Source organism: Myotis daubentonii, chromosome 9 (assembly GCF_963259705.1).
Source record: "Myotis daubentonii chromosome 9, mMyoDau2.1, whole genome shotgun sequence".
Taxonomy (NCBI): Eukaryota; Metazoa; Chordata; class Mammalia; order Chiroptera; family Vespertilionidae; genus Myotis; species Myotis daubentonii.
Window position 1 is genome coordinate 13,316,946 of NC_081848.1, and position 19,904 is coordinate 13,336,849.

Here is a 19,904-nt window from a genome sequence, read left to right on the forward strand (position 1 = left end):
AATGAAATCATAGAAAGAGAAACTAAAAAAAAATCCCATTTACCATTGCAACAAAAAAATTAAGATACCTAGGAATAAACTTAACTAAGGAGGCAAAAGACCTGCACTTGGAAAACTATAGGACATTGAAAAAAGAGATAGAGGAAGATATAAAAAAATGGAAGAATACACAATGCTCATGGATTGGTAGAATCAACATTAAAATGTCCATACTACCCAAAGCAATCTATAAATTCAAAGCAATCCCCATTAAAATACCAACAGCTTATTTCACAGACCTAGAACAAACTCTCTAAAAATTAATATGAAATAAAAAAGACCCCCAAATAACCACAGCAATCCTGAGAAAGAAGAACGAAGTTGGAGGGATCACAATACGAGATATCAAGCTATATTACAAGGCCACTGGTCTCAAAACTGCCAGGTACTGACACAAGAACAGACATATAGACAAATGGAACAAATATAGAACCCAGAAATCTATCCAAGCCATTATATTCAATTTATATTTGATAAAGGCGGCAAGAACATACAATGGAGTCAAGACATTCTCTTCGATAAATGGCATTGGGCAAATCGGATAGTTACATGCAAAAAAAATGAAACTAGACCACCAACTTACACCATACACAAAAATAAACTCAAAATGGATAAGGGATTTAAACATAAGATGGGAAACCATAAAAATCTGAGAAGGGTCCATAGGCAGCAAAATATCGTATGTTGTAGCAATATCTTTATTGATACAGCTCCTAGGACAGTGGTCGGCAAACTGTGGCTCGCGAGCCACATGCGGCTCTTTGGCCCCTTGAGTGTGGCTCTTTCACAAAATACCGACTTCTGCACATGGGCCACAAAGTTTCAATCGCATTGTACATGCACTCCCACATGTGGTATTTTGTGGAAGAGCCACACTCAAGGGGCCAAAAAGCCGCATGTGGCTTGCGAGCCGCAGTTTGCTGGCCACTGTCCTAGGACGATGGAAACTAAGGAGAAAATAAACAAATGGGAACTACATCAAAATAAAAAGCTATGCACAGCAAAAGAAACCATCAACAAAACTACAAGAGAGCCCACTGCATGGGAGAACATATTTGCCAGTGTTATATCCGATAAGGGCCTCATCTCCAAAATTTATAGGGAATTCATACAACTTAACAAAAGATAAATAATCCAATCAAAAAATGGTCAAAGGACCTAAATAGACAGTTTTCAAAAGAGGACATACAGAAGGCCAAGAGACAAATGAAAACATGCTCAAAGTCACTAATCATCTGAGAGATGCAAATCAAAACAACAATGAGGTACCATCTCACACCTGTCAGAATGACTATCATCAACAAATCAACAAACCACAAGTGCTGGCAAGGATGTGGAGAAAAAGGAACCCTTGTGCACTGCTGGTTGGAATGTGGACTAGTGCAGCCACTGCGGAAAACAGTATAGAGTTTCCTCAAAAAATTAAAAATGGAACTCCCATTTGACCCAGTAATTCCACTTCTGGAATTACACCGATCAGAAAAGATAAATGCACCCCTATATTCATAGCAGCATGGCAGTCAATTAGCATATTCCCCCCTTATTGGTTGTGAATGCCGCCATCTTTGTGATGGTGTGAGAGTCAATTAGCATATTGTCTCTTTATTAGATAGGATATTCTTTGGGAAAATAAAATGGTATAGACAGTTCTCTTAATAGCATAAAAAGTTTATGAATACTACTCTTACTCCCTAAAAATAATATTATAAAAATAATATGATCACATTATTTACTTTTGAAGATATTTGGATTCCCTCTATGAATCTTCAATAAAATATCTCTAAGAGGTTTTCATTCAATATTTTTTGAACCCCAAGTATTGTACAACTCACTAACTCAAAAGGCAACTCTTAATTTTCCATATATCTAATAGTTGGAAAGTTCCTCTTAATTCTAAACCAAATCTACTTACTTCCTTATAAATCTACTCTTTGATTCTATTTTTGCCTTCTGAAACAAATTAGAATAAATAATATCAATCTTCTGTTTTATTACTATTCAAATAATTGATGGCAGTTTCCATTTATTATAAATATTTTCATGCAAGGTACTTAAAACAATACCTAGAATATTGAAAGATCTGTGTGTGTATATATTAATACATACGCATATATACAGAGCAGGGCAAAAGTAAGTTTACAGTTGTGAGCACAGGAAATATAAGAGTTTATTTTTGTATTATTTATTATTATATTATTTTCTATACAATTAAAAACCTACTTTTGCAAACACTATGGGTTTGTGTGTGTGCGTGTATATATGTATCTATGCATGCACACACACATACATAAATATGCTTTTTAAATATTAAACCACATTAAGAATAAATGATATTAAAATATAACAAAGGGATTAAGCCTTGATCAAAACTAAAGATTAAACATAAAGAAAGCAACCCACAGAACGTTAGATAAGTTTGGTGGAAAAGCTGAAAGAAGTAGTAAACATTTGTGAAAGTCAGAAAAATGTGATAGTTATTTGTGCCAAGAAAATGAGAGGGGACAGGAGAAACCCACTGGCCATGAGGTTGGCAAGAAAAGCAACTTTTTTAAATTGCTCCAAGTCACTCAGCTAGTTAATGACAGAGACTTGGAACTTGTGGAGGTCTACTCCAGAGATATATTCTTAATCGCACACAACACTGCCTGTCAACACGACTGTGCTTGTTCAGAAGAGATGCCAAACCAAGACACATGTGAAGCTAATTGTTTCAATCAGAATCATAACAGACACCATCACAAAGCCCACTTTAAAAAGGAAAACTTAATTTATGATTTTAAAATTGCCATTGCAAGCAAGAATTGCGACCTCAATTCTGCTACCCACATACCAAATCTCAGAATCTTTGAAGATAATTTGATAAAAGGAGAAAACAGAATCTATTGTATCATGTTGCCATGCCTCTGATACCTTTTTCTATCCTGATTACACTTCAGGAAGTCAGAGGCAGTTACTATGACCACCTAAGCTATCTTCCCAACACACTGAAAACAGAGTAGCAGTAATAATCTGCAGACCTCAGATGAATCTAGGGTTATGGTTGCTAAGATAACTGCTGCATGTGCTCTTAGGTGATGCATCTTGAAGTGTTGTCATAACAACACTGACATGTCAATGTTTTTCTAATGTTCTTGGAGGGTTCGATTGGCCCATAGAGTACTGTTGTTGCTCAGAGAAAAAAAGAAAGTCTAAAGGTACATATGGGCCTTGTGGTTCAGCTGCAACTGCTGAGTTACCATATGACCACATATAAAATATATATCCAGAAATACATCTGTAATTTCAATCTAAGCTACCAACACAAAACATCAAGTTCAGCCTTAAGAGAAGGAGATGTGAAACATGTAAACAGTATTGACTGATAAAGTCTAGATTTACATCAGAAGTTTCTGAACAGAAATTTCTTCACAAATATTTTTACAGAAGAGTAAATTGAAGAGAATAAAAAACTACTGCATAGGAAGTAACAAAGGTGCGGGTACTAGATGTGCCAAAATATGATGGACTGCTAATGAGTAATCAGAGAAAATACTACACCAAAAATAGCTAAATGCACTACTAAAATAAATCTGAAAAAAAAAATGTTAAACACTAAATTGGCACATATTATTTTATTAGAAAAACAAAGAGTTTTAAAATTTTAATTTTTTACAATTATATGACTAATGAGATTTGGGGGGGAAAGTAAAAATAGGTACACCAAAATGTCATCAGTAGACATTTCAAGGTTCTTAATAATAAAAATAGATGTTTTTCTTCTTTTCTGCACTTTACAAAAAATAAAAATTATTTTATGGTAAAAAAAAACAACAACTCAAAAGGAATATAATAACAGATTGAAAAAATATAAAATATATTAATAAAATTTGTAGTGGCTACAAAAAGATATAGTTCTATTTTTAAAAAAAGGAAGAGGGAAGGGGAGGCAGAAGTTGGGTGGAGCGGGGAAATGGGGAGATGGAGACATCAGTAATAGTATCAACACTAAATATGTTGAAAAAAAGAAATTAAACTGGTGTGCAAGGACACAAAATGTGTCACATGGCATGATGGAGAAACCACTTTAGGAATCCTTTCAGCATTAGGATATGAGAGAAATGCATGAACCTTATAAATGTTTTAAAAAGATCACATACCATTTTTTTCATTGAGGTATCCTCTGACCCAATCAATCTCTTCAACCCCTGAGATCAATCACTCTCTATTACAACATGTTCTATACAATTAACAACTAACTTCTCATTATAAATAAATAGAGGCCAAAAAGAGCAAATTATATATTCAAGTTGCTTGGGGGGGAATACTGTCAACAAGAATTCTATATCTAGAAAAACTATAGAAAATTAAGGTGAAATAAAAACATTCCCCGATGAACAAAGTAAAGGAACTTTTGGCTAGTAAATGTACTGTACAAAGGATACTAAAGGAACTCCCTTCAGTTGAAATACATGAATACATGGGAAGAAATAAAAGCACTGGTAATGGCTAATATGTAGATAAATGTAAGAATGTATGCATACATTTTAATATATTGTTCTTTCTTTTCCTAATTCCTTTTTTAAAAACCCATATATCATATAATTATTACAACAATTATTATATATAATTGGGAAAAAATGTCCTCGTGTAAGGATTAACAAACAAAACCAAAAATAGATTTAACAAAAAATGCAAGGCCTCTAACACTGAAAACTATAAAACATTTTTGACAAAAATTAAAGATCTAAATGAATTGAGAAAAGTATCTTCATGGAATGAAAGACTCATTATTGTTAAGATTCCTATTATTTCTAAATTGATCTATAGATTTAGGGCAATTCCTATGAAAATTCTGGAAGCTTTTTTAGAAACTGGCAAATTGATTCTAATATTTATGTGGAAATGTAAAGAACCTAGAATAGTTAAAATAAATTTTGAAAAAGAACAAACTTGAAGCACTTAACATATCCAATTACAAAGCTTAACTTTGATACAGTAATCAAAAAACTAAATTATCAGCATAAAGTTAGATATTTTTAAAAATAGAATAGAAAGGCTAGAGGAAATTTTGTGGTTATTAATTTTTTAAAAAGTTGCAAAGGCAATGGAATGGTAAAATTATAGTTTTCTCAATAAAATGTATTGAGACAGTTGGATGTCTGTATGCAAACAATGAAAACTTAGCTCCTCGTGGCATGCACAAAATATGCCTCAAAATGGATCACAGACCTAAATTTAAGAACTAAAATTATAACATTTTTAGAAAAAAATAAAGGAAAAAAATGTCTATAGTCTTGAGTTACAAAAATGTATTAGATATCATACCAAAAGCATGATCCATAAAAGAAAATATTGGTACCATCAAAATAAAAAAGAAGGAACTTTTACCATTTGCAACAGCATGGATGGAACTGGAGAGCATTATGCTAAGCAAAATAAGCCAGTCGGAGAAAGATAAATATCACTCATATGTGGGATATAATGATCAACATAATTTGATGAACAAGAATAGATCTATAGACAAAAGGCAGGGGAAGGGAGCGGGTTAGAGAGCAACCAAAGGACTTGTATGCATGCATATTAGCATAACCAATGGACACAGACACTGGGGCAGTGGGGACTTGCCCAGGGTGGGAATGGCTGGGGGGTGGGGGAGGGTGGCGCAAGGGGTCAATCAGTGGGAAAAAGAGACATATGTAAAACTTTAGACCAAAAACAAATCACTTTTAACTATAATAAACTTATATTTGAATAACTTAAAAAAGGAATTAAAATTGTCTTTCAAAATACAGTACCTTTTTAATTCAATGTAATGTCCATAATGTATGTTTTTATTTATTTTTTAAATGTTTTCTAAAGTTTTGAAATACTCTTGGTTTAAATATATTTCTTTATTGATTTTAGAGAGGTAGGGAGAGGGAGAAAGAGAGAGAGAGAGAGAGAGAGAGAGAGAGAGAGAGAGAGAGAGAGAGAAACATCAATGATGACAGAGAATCATTAATCAACTGCCTCCTGCACGTCCCCTAATGGGGATCGAGTCTGCAACCCGGGCATGTGCCCTTGGCCGGAATCAAACCCAGGACCCTTCAGTCCACAGGCCAACACTCTATCCACTGATCCAAACTGGCTAGGGCTATATATATTTTTAAAATACAATTCAGTTCTGGCCCAGTGGCTCAGTTGATTAGAGCATCATCCCATACACCTCCTCTGCAGCAGCACTAAGGATGTCCGACTGATGGGATAGGCGGGAGTGGGCCTAAGCCATCAGTCAGACAGCCCCAAGGACTCCCGGACTGCAAGAGGGCACAGCCTGGGCTGAGGGACCTCTGCCCCCGAGTGAACGAATTTTGTGCACTGGGCCTCTAATAACTAAATAATATCTAGTCTTCTCCCTTCTGAATTCAGGACTGCAATATTTCCTGCTAACAAAAATAAAAACATGGCAAAATGTGCACTTGAAGCATAAGGATCATTCCAAGAAATTTATAATTCCCTATATAATCATCTACCTATCCTCTGACATAGAGAATACAGTAACTGTACAGTAACATAGCACTACTCAGTAATGCTAACATTATAGGCATAAAAAAATCGAGAGAGAGCCAGGATGAACCGCAGTAATAACTGCATCAGAACCTCAATTTGTCTAGCCTACTCTAAGGGAACAGTTCTAGAGAAAAATGAACAACACAAAAATTAATAGATCCCATTTATAATTGCAAGAGCAAAATATTCAATAATTTTAATGATGTTATGTCTATGTTCTATAATGCCAATTTTAAAGAAAGTTCCCTCATGTTGCCCATCACTAAAAATATTGTTCAATATTTGAAACTTTCTAAAGAATATTATGATCCAAACAGAGAAGAAAAGCTCACATTTCCCCAAATTAAATTAAAGTTGAAGTCAAAGAATCTATTCCTGACAGCCCGATGAAACTTGTCTTTCAACAGTGTCATTATGGCATGGTACGATGAATAAATATATTTTAAACTTTTCAATCATCATGTCAGAAAGCATGGGGCATGCGTCTGGAAAAGATTAAAAAGCATTTTGAAAATTGATTTGACCACAGATATCAGAGGTTAATTCTTCCCTTATTCCTTGAAAATTATTTCCCAGTATTTGTTTCACAGCTTCTAGTTAATAAAATAAATATGAGGATATTTCTGGGGATCGAAAAAGAAATGTGTTGTGATGCTCTTCTTTAGTTCCAAACCTGAGGACTACAGGAAGATGAGTAACGATGCCATTGCTCTGTCCTAGAGATGATGTACTTCCAATGCTGGGCTCCTTCCACAGTGTTTATTAAAGTTCTTTGAAGCGTTGCTACTAAGAAAAAAAATGTCAACAGAGCTCACATTCTTATTGTTTCTCAAAATCCATGGCTGTTTCAGATTGTGCCTAAGATAACAAGTCCATTTTATTTTAGAAGCCACTGGCACAGCCGAGTGCTGTAACAAAGGAGCATGAGAGACGTTAGTAGACACAGCTAATAGAAAACTTGGTTCCGAACTGAAAAGGAGGCTAGGAATTTTAAAGCAATGATAGTCTGCAGAGAAAACAGATCCAGAGTTCCTACAGAATAAGTGACAAGGGCGTCTTCCAGTCTATTAAGAAGACAAGCCCTGGCCGGTTGCTCAGTTGATTGGAGCATCCTCCCCATGCACCAAGGTTGCAGGTGTGATTGCCCGGTCAGAGCAGAGATGAGAAGCAACTAATGAACGCATATGTAAGTGGAACAACAACTAATGGGTCTCTCTCTCTCTACCTCTCTCTCCCTCTCTTTCTCAAATCAATTTTTAAAAAAGACAAGAAGCAGGGCCCAAGTCATATTTTGTGAAGATGTTAGGTATGCTTGTTATTTCTCTAAAATTATTAAACATGCTGACCACCTCCAGTGGCAAGAAATGAAGCAGAAACTGGATAGGAGGAATGATACAAGGAGAAAGAAACAATAATGCTAATCATGGTAGAAGTGAAAATAATGAACATTTATTTAACACTTCACCTAGAGCTGAAGATTTAATAAGAACTCACATGGAGTGTGTCATTTAATCCTCACAAATAACTTCTGAGTTATCTGACAGCGTAAGCTGCCAGGGAATTATTTTAACTTAGCCTTGAGAACAGAATGAGCTCTCTATGGTTGAAGAGTCAGATTCCTCTCTGCCTCTCTAAAAATGCATCTGAATTCGTTGAATTACAGGAATGATAGAAAGCTTCATGACCAACTGAATTCATATAAATTTATATATTGCTAAGAATGACTTCTAATGAGTAAAAATATTAATGCTTACTCTAGGTTCCTTAATTTCCAAATGAATAAATTTGAGGCTCAGAGATTATGAGACTTACTAAAATCATGATTGTCAGAGATACCTCTCCCTCAGTCTGTGGCCACTGGCCCCACACCTCACGACCCACAATGCAGAGAGGGAGACTATGTGCCATTCCACTAATTTATAATAGTCCTACTACAAACACAGTCTCTTACATACAAAAAAAAAAAAAACTCGCTTTGGAGTCAATGTCAATGAGTTAGGTTTATGTGACCAAATATTAATATCTAAACTACATATTGGACTGCAAAAATTTCTTCTTAAACTGCCACAATGCCTCAAAAGACCTATGTGATAAACTTCCAAATTCTCAGAACAATATTAGATTAGAATGACCTGAAAGATACACAGCACAATAACATGGATTCCCGATTCAATCTTAATTCCCAATGCTGAATCTGTTTTTTAAAATAATTAACTTCCCTGGCTGGTTCCTCTCAGTGGTTAGAGTGTGGGCCTGCACACTGAAGGATCAGTGGTTCGATTCCTAGTCAAAGGCACATTCCTGGGTTGCAAGTTGGACCCAGGCCCTGGTCAGGCAGGTTCAGGAGGCAACCAATTGATGTGTCTATCTCACATTGATGTTTCCTTCTCTTTCTCTTCCTCTCTCCCTTCTTCTCTCTCTAAAAATCAATGGAAAAAATATCCTCGGGTGAAACTTAACAACAAAATTTTTTAAATAATAAAATAATTAACCAATTGATTCGTATTTAATGCCTGACATCTGATAAGAGAAGATGATTTTTAAAAAGGAAGTTGAGCTTAAAGAAAAACAAAAACATAGGAATGCCATATGGGAAAAAATAAAATTGAGAAAGAAGAATATGTGAGGCATGGATGATCACTTAGAGAAGATGTAGAGGGGGAAAAAATAAAATGGAAATCAAAGCTTGTTCAAGCCATCTGGAAGAGTTCATTCTACCTCAAAATTCTGTTTAATTAAAACCTGGCCACAATTACTGCCATCAGTTGCCTGTCAGTGACATTCTTGCTTCTTGGTAACCAACCCTTATGTCTTTATAACTTTTTAAAACTGCAATGATGATTTTCTGTTTCATCAGTATCTCATCAAATTGCTCACAAGTATGCTCCAGCCCTCGCCATGCAATTAACCACTGACTGGCAACACAAAATGACAAAGATCATGGTTTAGCTAAAGCATTATTGTTCAGTTTGCAAATGATTTACTGTCATTTCACTTCATGTTTTTGTTGGTTTGTTTTGTTGTTGTTTTTTGACAACAGGGGTGGTAGCTCATAGGTATTAAAATGAATAGCCAAAATATTTAAATTACTATAAAAGCCTTCACTGTTAGAGTAAGAAATAAATATCCTAAATTATTTTTTAAAAGCACGTTATTATCAAAGCCCACTAAAGAATTAGAAACATGAAGTAACATGGAGCTATTATGGGGAAAATAATGAATATCAAGGTCAACTTTATCAACAGAATTATAATTTTTAACCCTGATTTTTCTTTCTTCTTTCCATGGCTTAAGTAACTACAAATTTGGAATTTGGCAACATAATAATGTAAAAATGTTATCTATCTAGTTAAGACTCCATGTCACAACTTTATTAACTATGGTTCCCATTTGGGCCAGCTATAGCCTCACAAATAATCCATCCTGGTAAACCCAGGTAAAAAGCAGAAATGCTAATATAGGATAGCTAGACTGTTGTTCTTATTCTAACTGAAAATCCTGCCTATTGCTTTATTTTTAAACTACCACTAACATGTTTAAATTATAATTGCATCTTCTCAATAAGCACAGTCCCTTATTATTGGAACTGGCAGGGGGCCTTGGCATTTGAGTCATCATTTCATTATGTCTATTTCTTACCCTGGTATACAAATTAAATAGAAATACCAGCCAGATGAATTATGAATGGTGGGGGGAATCTGAAGCAGTAACTTTAAATTGAATTAATTTTTCTCAAGTCTAGCAAAAAATATAAAGCTATGAACATTGGTAATAATACATTCTACTGCAGGCCCATTTCAAAAATATTAACTTCCATTCTAAAGGCCAAAGATGCTGCAAATCCTCCTAGCCAAATATTGTACTTCTTTAAGACAGAATCAACAGCTTTAAGATTCCCTATGGTACAAAGCTATAATAATTCCGGTTTTAACACAGCTACAAATAGGGACAAAAATACACATTTAACAACTATCTTCCAATCTAAAGAGCTTCAAAATGGATAGCAATTATTGAATATACTAGAGGCCCGATGCACAAATTCGTGCATGGGGGTAGGGTGTCCCTCAGCCCAGACTGAACCCTCTCCAATCTGAGACCCCTTGAGGGATGTCCGACTGCCAGTTTAGGGCTTATCCCACCGGGTGAGATCGGGCCTAACTGGGCAGTTGGACATCCCTCTCACAATCCAGGACTGCTGGCTCCCAACCTCTTGCCTGCCAACCTGCCTTATTGCCCCTAACCGCTTCTACCTGCCAGCCTGATCACTCCCTAACCACTCCCCTACCAGCCTGATTGTCCCTAACTGCCCTCTCCTGCTGGCCTGGTCATCCCCAACTGCCCTCCACTGCAGGCCTGGGTCCCCCCCAACTGCCCTCCCCTGCAGGCCTGGTCACCCCTAACTGCCCTCCCCTGCAGGCCTGGTCACCCCCATCTGCTCTCCTCTGCCAGCCATTTGTGTCCACATGGGGGCGGCCATCTTTGACCACAGGAGGGTGGCCATCTTGTGTGCTGGAGTGATGGGCAATTTGCATATTACCTCTTTATTAGATAGGATATTTTGCACATGTGAAAAATATTATTTAAAACATCATGTGTAATTAAATAGGAATAATATAGTTCATTCAGACTAAAATATCCAAAAATGTACTAACATGGAATCTTCAGGCTTTCCTTAGATGTTTTCTAGTCTCTGAACTTATATGATGAAAATACGACTGGATGGTTTTTCCTAAATCACCTGATTCAGTTATACTAAATCAGAGGTCCTCAAACTTTTTAAACAGGGGGCCAGTTCACTGTCCCTCAGACATTCCACACATGCGCACTGCGGGCCTGGGATGAGTCAGCTGCTAAGCAGGACAGGCAGCAGCGGCAAAAACAACCGGCGGGCCAGATAAATGTTTTTGGCGGGCCGCATGTGGCCCGCGGGCCCTAGTTTGAGGACCCCTGTACTAAATGGTTGTGCATCCTTCCATCTTTTTCTAATATTTTGTTTAAAATTTTTCTATTGATTTTCAAAATTATAAAAATGAATCAGTTATGAAAACAATGTTGTTTAAAATCCTCAAAAATATCTGACTCTGCCTTTAGGAAACTATTTCCTTTTTTATTGCAGGCACTCTAGAATATGTGTAGATTATTCATTCAATGAGTTTTTAATTGTTTCTGCAACTCTTCTTTTGGCCCAGAGAAACCAATTCATTTCTGAAAGCCAACAGCTTTCCCAAAATGATTGGGAACAAGCCTAACACATCTTTATTTATCTTGATACAAAATATTTTAAAAAATCTCTATTGAAAACTAAATGTACATTCAAATGTCTACTCTGATAATTAGCATTAGTTTTCCTTTTAATTACTGAAATTACATTACCAAATTTAAAATAGTCATAGCCAATTTTTCTTTATATCTCATTATTTATTTTAATGTTGACATTTTTCTAAAAATGAAATTTACCTGAGGGAATAGATTTGTTTACACTCAACTACTTATGATGTACTTCTGTTGTCTTTTCATATTTATTTATAATTTATAATCCAGATGTTCCCAAAAGGGTTTCAAAAAAAATTCACAATAAACATTCCTAGGTCCACTGTTCAAGGAAATGAGTCTTTATTTCAATATTAAAATTTAATTGAAACTCTGAGATAGTTGCTTCATTTTCAACTTTTAGAAAATACATTATTCTTCATGTTAAGACAAAACTAGAATGTAAACCAGATGTTCCTAGATTATGAAATTTAGAACAGAACATATTCAAAGTGTAGCTAATTCCTGACCTATATTTATTTAAGGATAAGGCAAGCAAGTCCCACAATGCTGAAACCAGGGTTACCTTTTCTCTCATAATTTGTCTTCAATCAGTGGATATATTCATGGGTTTACAATACCAGATTTTTAGTGAACCTTATCATTTTTATAATTACTATGGCTCATATTAATAAATGTCTTCTTTTTATATGCTGAAATAAATTAATGGAAGAGGCAAACACTATGCAAAATGGCTGGGAATAGGGCCAAATCTTATTACATACATCCAGGGACCAGTAATTTTCTAAATGGCACTTTAAGCTCTCTTGCCTAAATAATTACAAGTACAGCCAGCATGTAATTTACTGAAATAATTATGCACTCTTCTAGTTCCCATCACCCATCTCAAGCTCACGGCCCCTTACCTTGTCTTTATTTTCCGTGCCAGAAGCCTCAGGCTTGGTCCTAATCACAAATGGGGTGGACAGTCGCAGCAGGACCCTTTCGAAGGTGGCAGTCACCTTCGGAGAAACGATCTCGAAGCAGTCCTCAAACTTGAGCACTTTGTGAGTGTCGCATCGAAGCTGCTTCCGCAGGCCTTCCCCCAGCTGAAGGACTGCCATGTGGGGGTCAAACATCAAGTGGAAAGGAAAGGCTCTGCAGAAGGTGTTGATGCTAATTCTGAGGTCCTCGGGAACCTGGGAGGTTCCCTGGGGAAGGTTCTTCGAGATAGTAGCATTTTCACATTCTTTGATAAGAAAAGTGAGACAGCTACAGTTGCCTGGGTTTGAGCCATCGGAGCATAACTCATTTGCCACCTGTTCCACTTCCACATCCAGCCGATAGATCTTCTTTCCTGCGGCCTTAATCATCCCCAGCATCGCGAAGCCCACAATCTGGTGAGGGTGGAAGTAGTGGAGCATGAGAGCACCTTCAGGGAGCTCTTTGCATAGGAATGACGGTGACTCCAGAGTGGCCTGTTTTCCAAAGGAAGTTCTAATGTGTTCCAACAAAGCATCGAAGCCATTAAAGAAGTCCTGCAATGTGCCACCGACAGCTCGAAGGACTCTCTCGTTCTCATCAAAGCAGATATTAAAGAACTCCTCACCAAATCGTTCTTGAATTTCCTCGAACTTCAATCCTAGAAGTAAATGGGAAGCAAATGTTAGTGAAGAATAATATAAACAACTAAATTTAAAGCTTTTAAGTACTTATTAAATGGCATAGCTAGAGAGTGAAACATGAGAGGTAGACAAATCTCCCAAATAGGTTAACTCATTCATCTTGAGTCAGAGAAAGAACATTTCATCTTCTGGATGGTTTTAAAATGTTAATGAGCATAAACTATTTTGTAAGTTTTTAACAGACTTTATTTTTTAGAATAGTTTTAAATTCAAAGCAAAACTGAGCAGAATGCAAAGATATTTTCTATATACCCCTCTCCTCCTCTACACACAAGCCCCCCTTCCACTATCAACATAGTGCACTGCAGCAGTACATGCATTACAATCAATGAACCTACAATGACACAACATTATCACCCAAAGTCCAGAATTTACATTAGGGTTCACTCTTGGTATTGTATTCCTTGGGTTATGACAAATGTGTAATGACATGTGTCCACCATTAAAGTCTCATCCAGAGTAGTTTCCCTGCCCTAAAAATTCTCTCTGTTTCACCTATTCATTCTTCCCCTAGCACATGGAGCAATAACTTTTTAATTTTGCTGCTAATCTAACTTTTCTTTTCAACACCCTACTCCATTTGCTGTAATTAGCACAAATAATACCTTTTCCTTAATGATTTCCCTCATTGTTAAAGGATCTTTATAAAGATAACTATAAGATTGGCTCTATATTATGTCCATCCAATATGCCATCTTACTTATCAAAATTCATTCTGTTAAGTGGTAAATATCAACCAGAAAGGGCATCTGTGGTATATGAGGAAATGTGTCAGGTTATCTAGGGAAAATAGAGGACTTAAGTTAGCAGTCTCTGGGGAAGTCCTATAGGTCCCCAGGGAGAGACAAAAACAAGAAATTTAAAATGGCAGAACTGTGAAATGGTTTGCATTCTTTCACCTGTAACAAAGGTAAGAACAGCCAGGAGTGGAGTAGAAATCTGAGCAGATAGAGTTAAAGGTCTTTGTTAAGTTTTCTAAGTTCATATTTATTCCTAGATGCTATGGAAAAAAAGAACTCTACCTCATAGTAATGCAATTATAATGAAAAATTCATACACACACATGCACACAACACAATGTATTATGTAGTAATTAGAAACAGAGGCACATGTGATCAAGTAGATTCATCCTTCAGGATGATCTGAGGCAAAATAAGGGGGGAATTTATGGTCCAAAGAGGAATACATATAAAAGAGTTGAATCTGTATGCTAAAGAAAGCTTTGCCCTGCCCAGTGTGGCTCAGTTGGTTGGGCCTTGTGTATCAAAAGGTTGCTGGTTCAATTCCTAGTCAGGCCAGATGCCCCTGTGGTGGGCTTGATCCCCAGTAGGGGGAGTGCAGAAGGTAGCCAATTGATGTTGCACTCTCACATCGATGTTTCTCTTTCTCTCTCCCTCTTCCTTCCTCTGTCTCTAAAAATCAATAAAAATATTTTTTTACACGAAGAAAGCTTCTATTAGACTCACTCTATGGCTTCTCCTTTAATTTTGGCTGTGTTGGGAAACAGGAATTTACCACCCCAAAATATGTCTCTTCGTCATGAGTTTATTTTAGGCTGATTCTTTTTAAGAAACAAAAGACTCAGGAAGGGCTTTTTACCTCCCCTTTAACTGCCTAAGAGAATTTAGATAAACAGCCTAGTCTAGAAAGAGCTTTCACCAGAGATAACTACAAAGAGTATAAGTTAGGTGTGATAGGGCTTAGAGACCAAAGTCCTCTCTGTATCCCATTGTCTACTCATGTCCTAGTAAACATATTTATTCATCTCCATGTGAACTGCCTTCCTCCCCTCTGAAGTAGCAGACTTCTACCCCTCTTCTTAATTCATAATGGCATATATGCCCCAACTGGTGACCATCTCTGGGCCCCATGTTCCTATGGAGCCCCAGTACATATGTAACTAAGTTGGTTTTTCTTCTGTAAATATGTCTCATGGCAATTTAATTCTTAGACCAGCCAGAAGAACCTAGAAACATAGAGGATTTTTCTCCTTCCCAACAGCTAAAATCAATACATGTAGTTTATCTATATACTATATAAAAGCCTAAGTGACCAGAATGCCAGAATGACCGGTTGCTATGATGTGCACTGACCACTAGGGGGCAGACATTCAATGCAGGAGCTGTCCCCTATTGGTCAGTGCACTCCCACAGCCAACTTCCCACAGCCAGCCAACCTCCCATGATCCCTCCCCACTTCCGGCAGGCCCTGGTCGGCAGCCGGCAAAAAGGCCCTGGCTAGCAACTGGCAGCCAGCAGGAAAGCCCTGACTGGCAGCCGGCAGCTGGCAGGAAGGCCCCAGTCAGCAGCCAGTTGCTGGCAGGAAGCCGGGGCCGGCCAGGGGGAGGTGCCACCGGAGGGAAGCCCCAGCCAGCAGCCAGAAGGAAGGCCCCAGCTGGCAGCTAGAAAGCCCCGATCGGCCCTGATCGCCAACAAGGCCTAGGGACCCCACCTGTACATGAATCTCGTGCATGGGGCCGCTAGTGTATTAATATTCCCTTGCCTAGTCTACTCCATTGTATAAAAAGGTCCTGGAAATTAGACAATACTTTAGTAGTGCCCTTCTAGAGTGCAGAGCAGAATAAACTATCTACAGCTTGGTTTGTTGTCCCCACCTACCATGCTTTAAGGAGTGAGGCAATAACACAGTCAATAATATTAGTTAACAAATAGAGTAAAAAAAAACCCATCAAATATTTTTTTTGAGAGCTTTCTATAGAGTCTAAAACTTTGGTAGCCAACTAAGTGGCCAGTTTCACAAAGAAGTTCTTACAATCAATGTGAAATTAAAAGAAGTCAAAATCTAATTGAAAAAGAGTTCCTTTATTAAGAAGCATTTTACATTAATTTTAGTTTCATAGAATTGATGTTCAAAGCTAGCTGAGAAAGTCACCTATTAAAATAAAAACATCAGTCACCACTCATGTAACATTGTCACTTTACAAGATTGCCCTTCAGCATATGTTGCATTCACTAACAATAATACCAGCCAAAATTGATAAGAATAATATTTATCTGTCCAGTTAGCCAGTGTGGGAGAAAACAAGACAGATGATATGCACTGCAGTTTGGCTCCTGATCCAACTCCTCCATTGAAACTACCATCATAATTACTTAAACCAGTACATACTGTTTTGTCCTTTTCTTCTTAGTTAACCTTGTTGTTTTTCCTTTAATTTGATTCTACTGATCATCTCTTCCTCATAAATCCCCCTTCTCTCTTGGCTTATAAAACTACGCTCTCCTGATTTGATTATTATCTGCCTGAAAATTCCTTCACTAAAACTTCTTCCTATGCCAAATCTTTACATCACCATCACTAAAAAATTTTAATACCAATTAAATTTATGTCCCTTCAACAATAATGTTCTTTGCCACTATTAAAAATTTTAATTATGGCCCAGCCAGTATTGTTCAGTGGTTGAGCATTGCAGTTCTATTGCAGGTCAGAGCACATACCCAGGTTGCAGATTCAATCCCTGGTCGGGGTGCATGCAGGAAGTAGCCAATCTATGTTTGTTTCCCTCTCACATCTTTCTCTCTCAAATTAATTTTTAAAAATTAAAAAGAAAAATAATTTCAGGAGTTCTGGTCAAGATGGCAGTGTAGGTAAACATGGTAATCACCAATTCCCACAACCACATCAAAATTACAACTGAAATATACAGAACAACTATCATTCAGAACCACCTGAAATCTGAATGGAAGTCCTACAACTAGGGAATTAAAAAAGAAGCACATCAAGACTGGTAGGAGAGGCAGAGATGCAGGGAGGAATCTCAACCCGGTTGGTCCAACACCCACATGTGGTAGTTTAAAATCAAGAGGGATATCTTGGCTGTGGGGTTTCCCTAAGGAGTGAGGGGTCACAGCCCCACACCAAGCTATCCAGCCAAGGGGTCCAGTACAGAGAAGAGAAGTCCCCACAACTTCTGGCCGTAAAAACCAGCAGGGATTGCGAGTGAGTGACACAGAGGCTGCAGGCTTCAGGTAATTCCCTCTTAAAGGGCCTTACTCAGACATACTCCCTCTGACCTACAGCACTGGGGTGACAGCTTGAAAGGAACCTGGTATATGTGGGGAGGAACTAACTTGCTTGAAATCAGAGTGAGAGCTGGAGAGGGAGCTTTCTCCCAGAGCAGGGGTGGGCAAACTTTTTGACTCGAGGGCCACAATGGGTTCTTAAACTGGACCAGAGGGCCGGAACAAAAGCATGGATGGAGTGTTTGTGTGAACTAATATAAATTCAAAGTAAACATCATTACGTAAAAGGGTACAGTCTTTTTTTTTTTTTAGTTTTATTCATTTCAAACAGGCCGGATCCGGCCCGTGAGCCGTAGTTTGCCCACAGCTCTCCCAGAGAGAAGTGCTGGCAGAGGCCATTGTTTCTTTGCTGAGCCATCCCTACCACTGAGCTGGCAGGCAGGGCACTATATCTGAATATCCATCAACCTGGCTGACACTTTTGCCCCACCTTGGTGATTTCCTGAGACCCCGCTCCTCCCTACTTGCAGGCTCATCCAAGCCATTTCCAGTAGCTCTTCTACACAACTGGCCTCTCTTGTCTCATGCTTTGGACTTTACTAAAATCTCTCAAACAAGCAGCAGCTGGCCTTGGCATGCCCTAGACCCAGCACTAGCGGCAGCCCACCTTGGTCCATAGCTTGGTCTCTCTTGGGCACCTCCAAGCCCAATATAAGTAGCAGCCATCTGCAGATTGCTTTGTACTTTATGCTGGTGGCCCTGGGCAGGGCAAAGGAAGGCTCCAGAACCAAGGCACCTGGTGGTAAGCTTTGACCAAGCAGGATCACAACCCTACCACCCCCACAAGTGACACACTCAAGGGGCAGACTCAGTGAGTACCAAAGCCCCACTGAAGCAAGTCCTGCTCCATATGATCAGCTCCTGCACAGCAGCTCTTCCACTGTAGTCTCGGCCAATCCCCATAATTAAATGGCCTGGGGGTCAGTCCCTCCCACTGATGCCAATATCAACCAAGGGTCAACTACAATAGGACAGTGCACAAAGCTCACATAGGAGTGCACCTGGAGTGCCCAACTAGGTGACTAGGGAGGTTGAGCCACTGGGCCCTACAAGACACTTACTACACATGGCCACTCTACCAAGTCCAGGAGACATAGAAGAGCTACCTAATACATAGAAGCAAACACAGGGAAACAGCCAAAATGCAGAGACAAAGAAACATGTCACAAATAAGAGAATATAAGAAATCTCTAGAAAAAGAAATACCTGAAGTGGAAGTAAGACAACTACCAGATAAGAGTTTAAAACAATGGTTATACAGATGCTCAAGGAACTTACTGAGAACTTCAAGGAACTTAGAACACCAACAACATAAAAAGGACCAGTCAGAAATGAAAAATATACTAACTGAAATACAGAATAATTTACAGGGATTAAACAGTACAGGGCACTGAGAATCAAATCAAGACTTTGGAATATAAGGAGGCAGAAAGCACCCGACCAGAATAGCAAAAAGCACAAAGAACCCAAAAATATGAAGTGGCATAAGGAGCCTCTGGGCCAACTTCAAGTGAACCAACATTCGCATCATAAGGATGCCAGAACGAGAAGAAAGAGATCAAGAAACTTAACACCCATTTGAAAAAATAATGACATAAAACTTCCATTACCTGGTGAAAGAAATATACATACAAGTCCAGAAATCACAGAGAATTCCAAACAAGACAAACCCAAAGAGGCCTATACCAAAACACATCATAATTAAAATGGCAAAGGTTAAAGACAAAGAGAGAATCTTCAAAGCAGCAAGAGTAAAGCATTTAGCTGCCTGCAAAGGAGCGTCAAATGACTGTCAGTTGATTTCTCAACAGAAATTTTGCAGGCCAGAAAGGAGTGGCAAGAAATATTCAAAGTGATGAAAAGCATGGGCCTACAACCAAGATAATTCTAATCAGCAAAGCTATCATTTAGAATTGAAGGTCAGATATAGAACTTCCAAGACAAGAAAAAGTTAAAGGAGTTCATTACCACCAAACCAGCATTACATAAAATATTAAATAGTCTTCTTTAAAAAGAAGAAGAGAATAATATAAGATCAAGAATAAGAAAAATAGCACAGCCGGCATGGCTGAGTGGTTGAGCATTGACCTATGAACAGGAAGGTCAAGGTTCAATTCCCAGTCAGGGCACATGCCCAGGTTGCAGGCTTGATCCCCAGTAGGGGGCATGCAGGAGGCAGCCAATCAATGATGCTCTCTCATCACTGATGTTTCTATCTCTCTCTCTCTCCCTCTCCCTTCCCTCTGAAATCAATAAAAATATACTTTAAAAATAATTAAAAAAGAATAAGATGAATAAAAAGGCAATAAATACATATCTATCAACAATTAAATCTAAAAATCAAAATAAGCGAACAAGC

At 37.9% G+C, this 19,904-nt stretch overlaps 1 protein-coding gene across 2 annotated transcripts in view; it reads right to left on the minus strand.

Annotated features, from left to right (window-relative positions):
* Positions 1–19,904, minus strand: part of GUCY1A2 (guanylate cyclase 1 soluble subunit alpha 2) — a 286,323-nt gene that overhangs the window by 195,642 nt on the left and 70,777 nt on the right. For both annotated transcript variants that reach the window (XR_009454357.1, XM_059707959.1), the window contains exon 4: positions 12,744–13,459. Coding sequence is in view for 1 of the 2 variants with exons in the window: in XM_059707959.1 (XP_059563942.1) it covers positions 12,744–13,459 (716 nt within the window). In the remaining variant the exon portion in view is untranslated. The remainder of the gene's footprint in view (positions 1–12,743; positions 13,460–19,904) is intronic.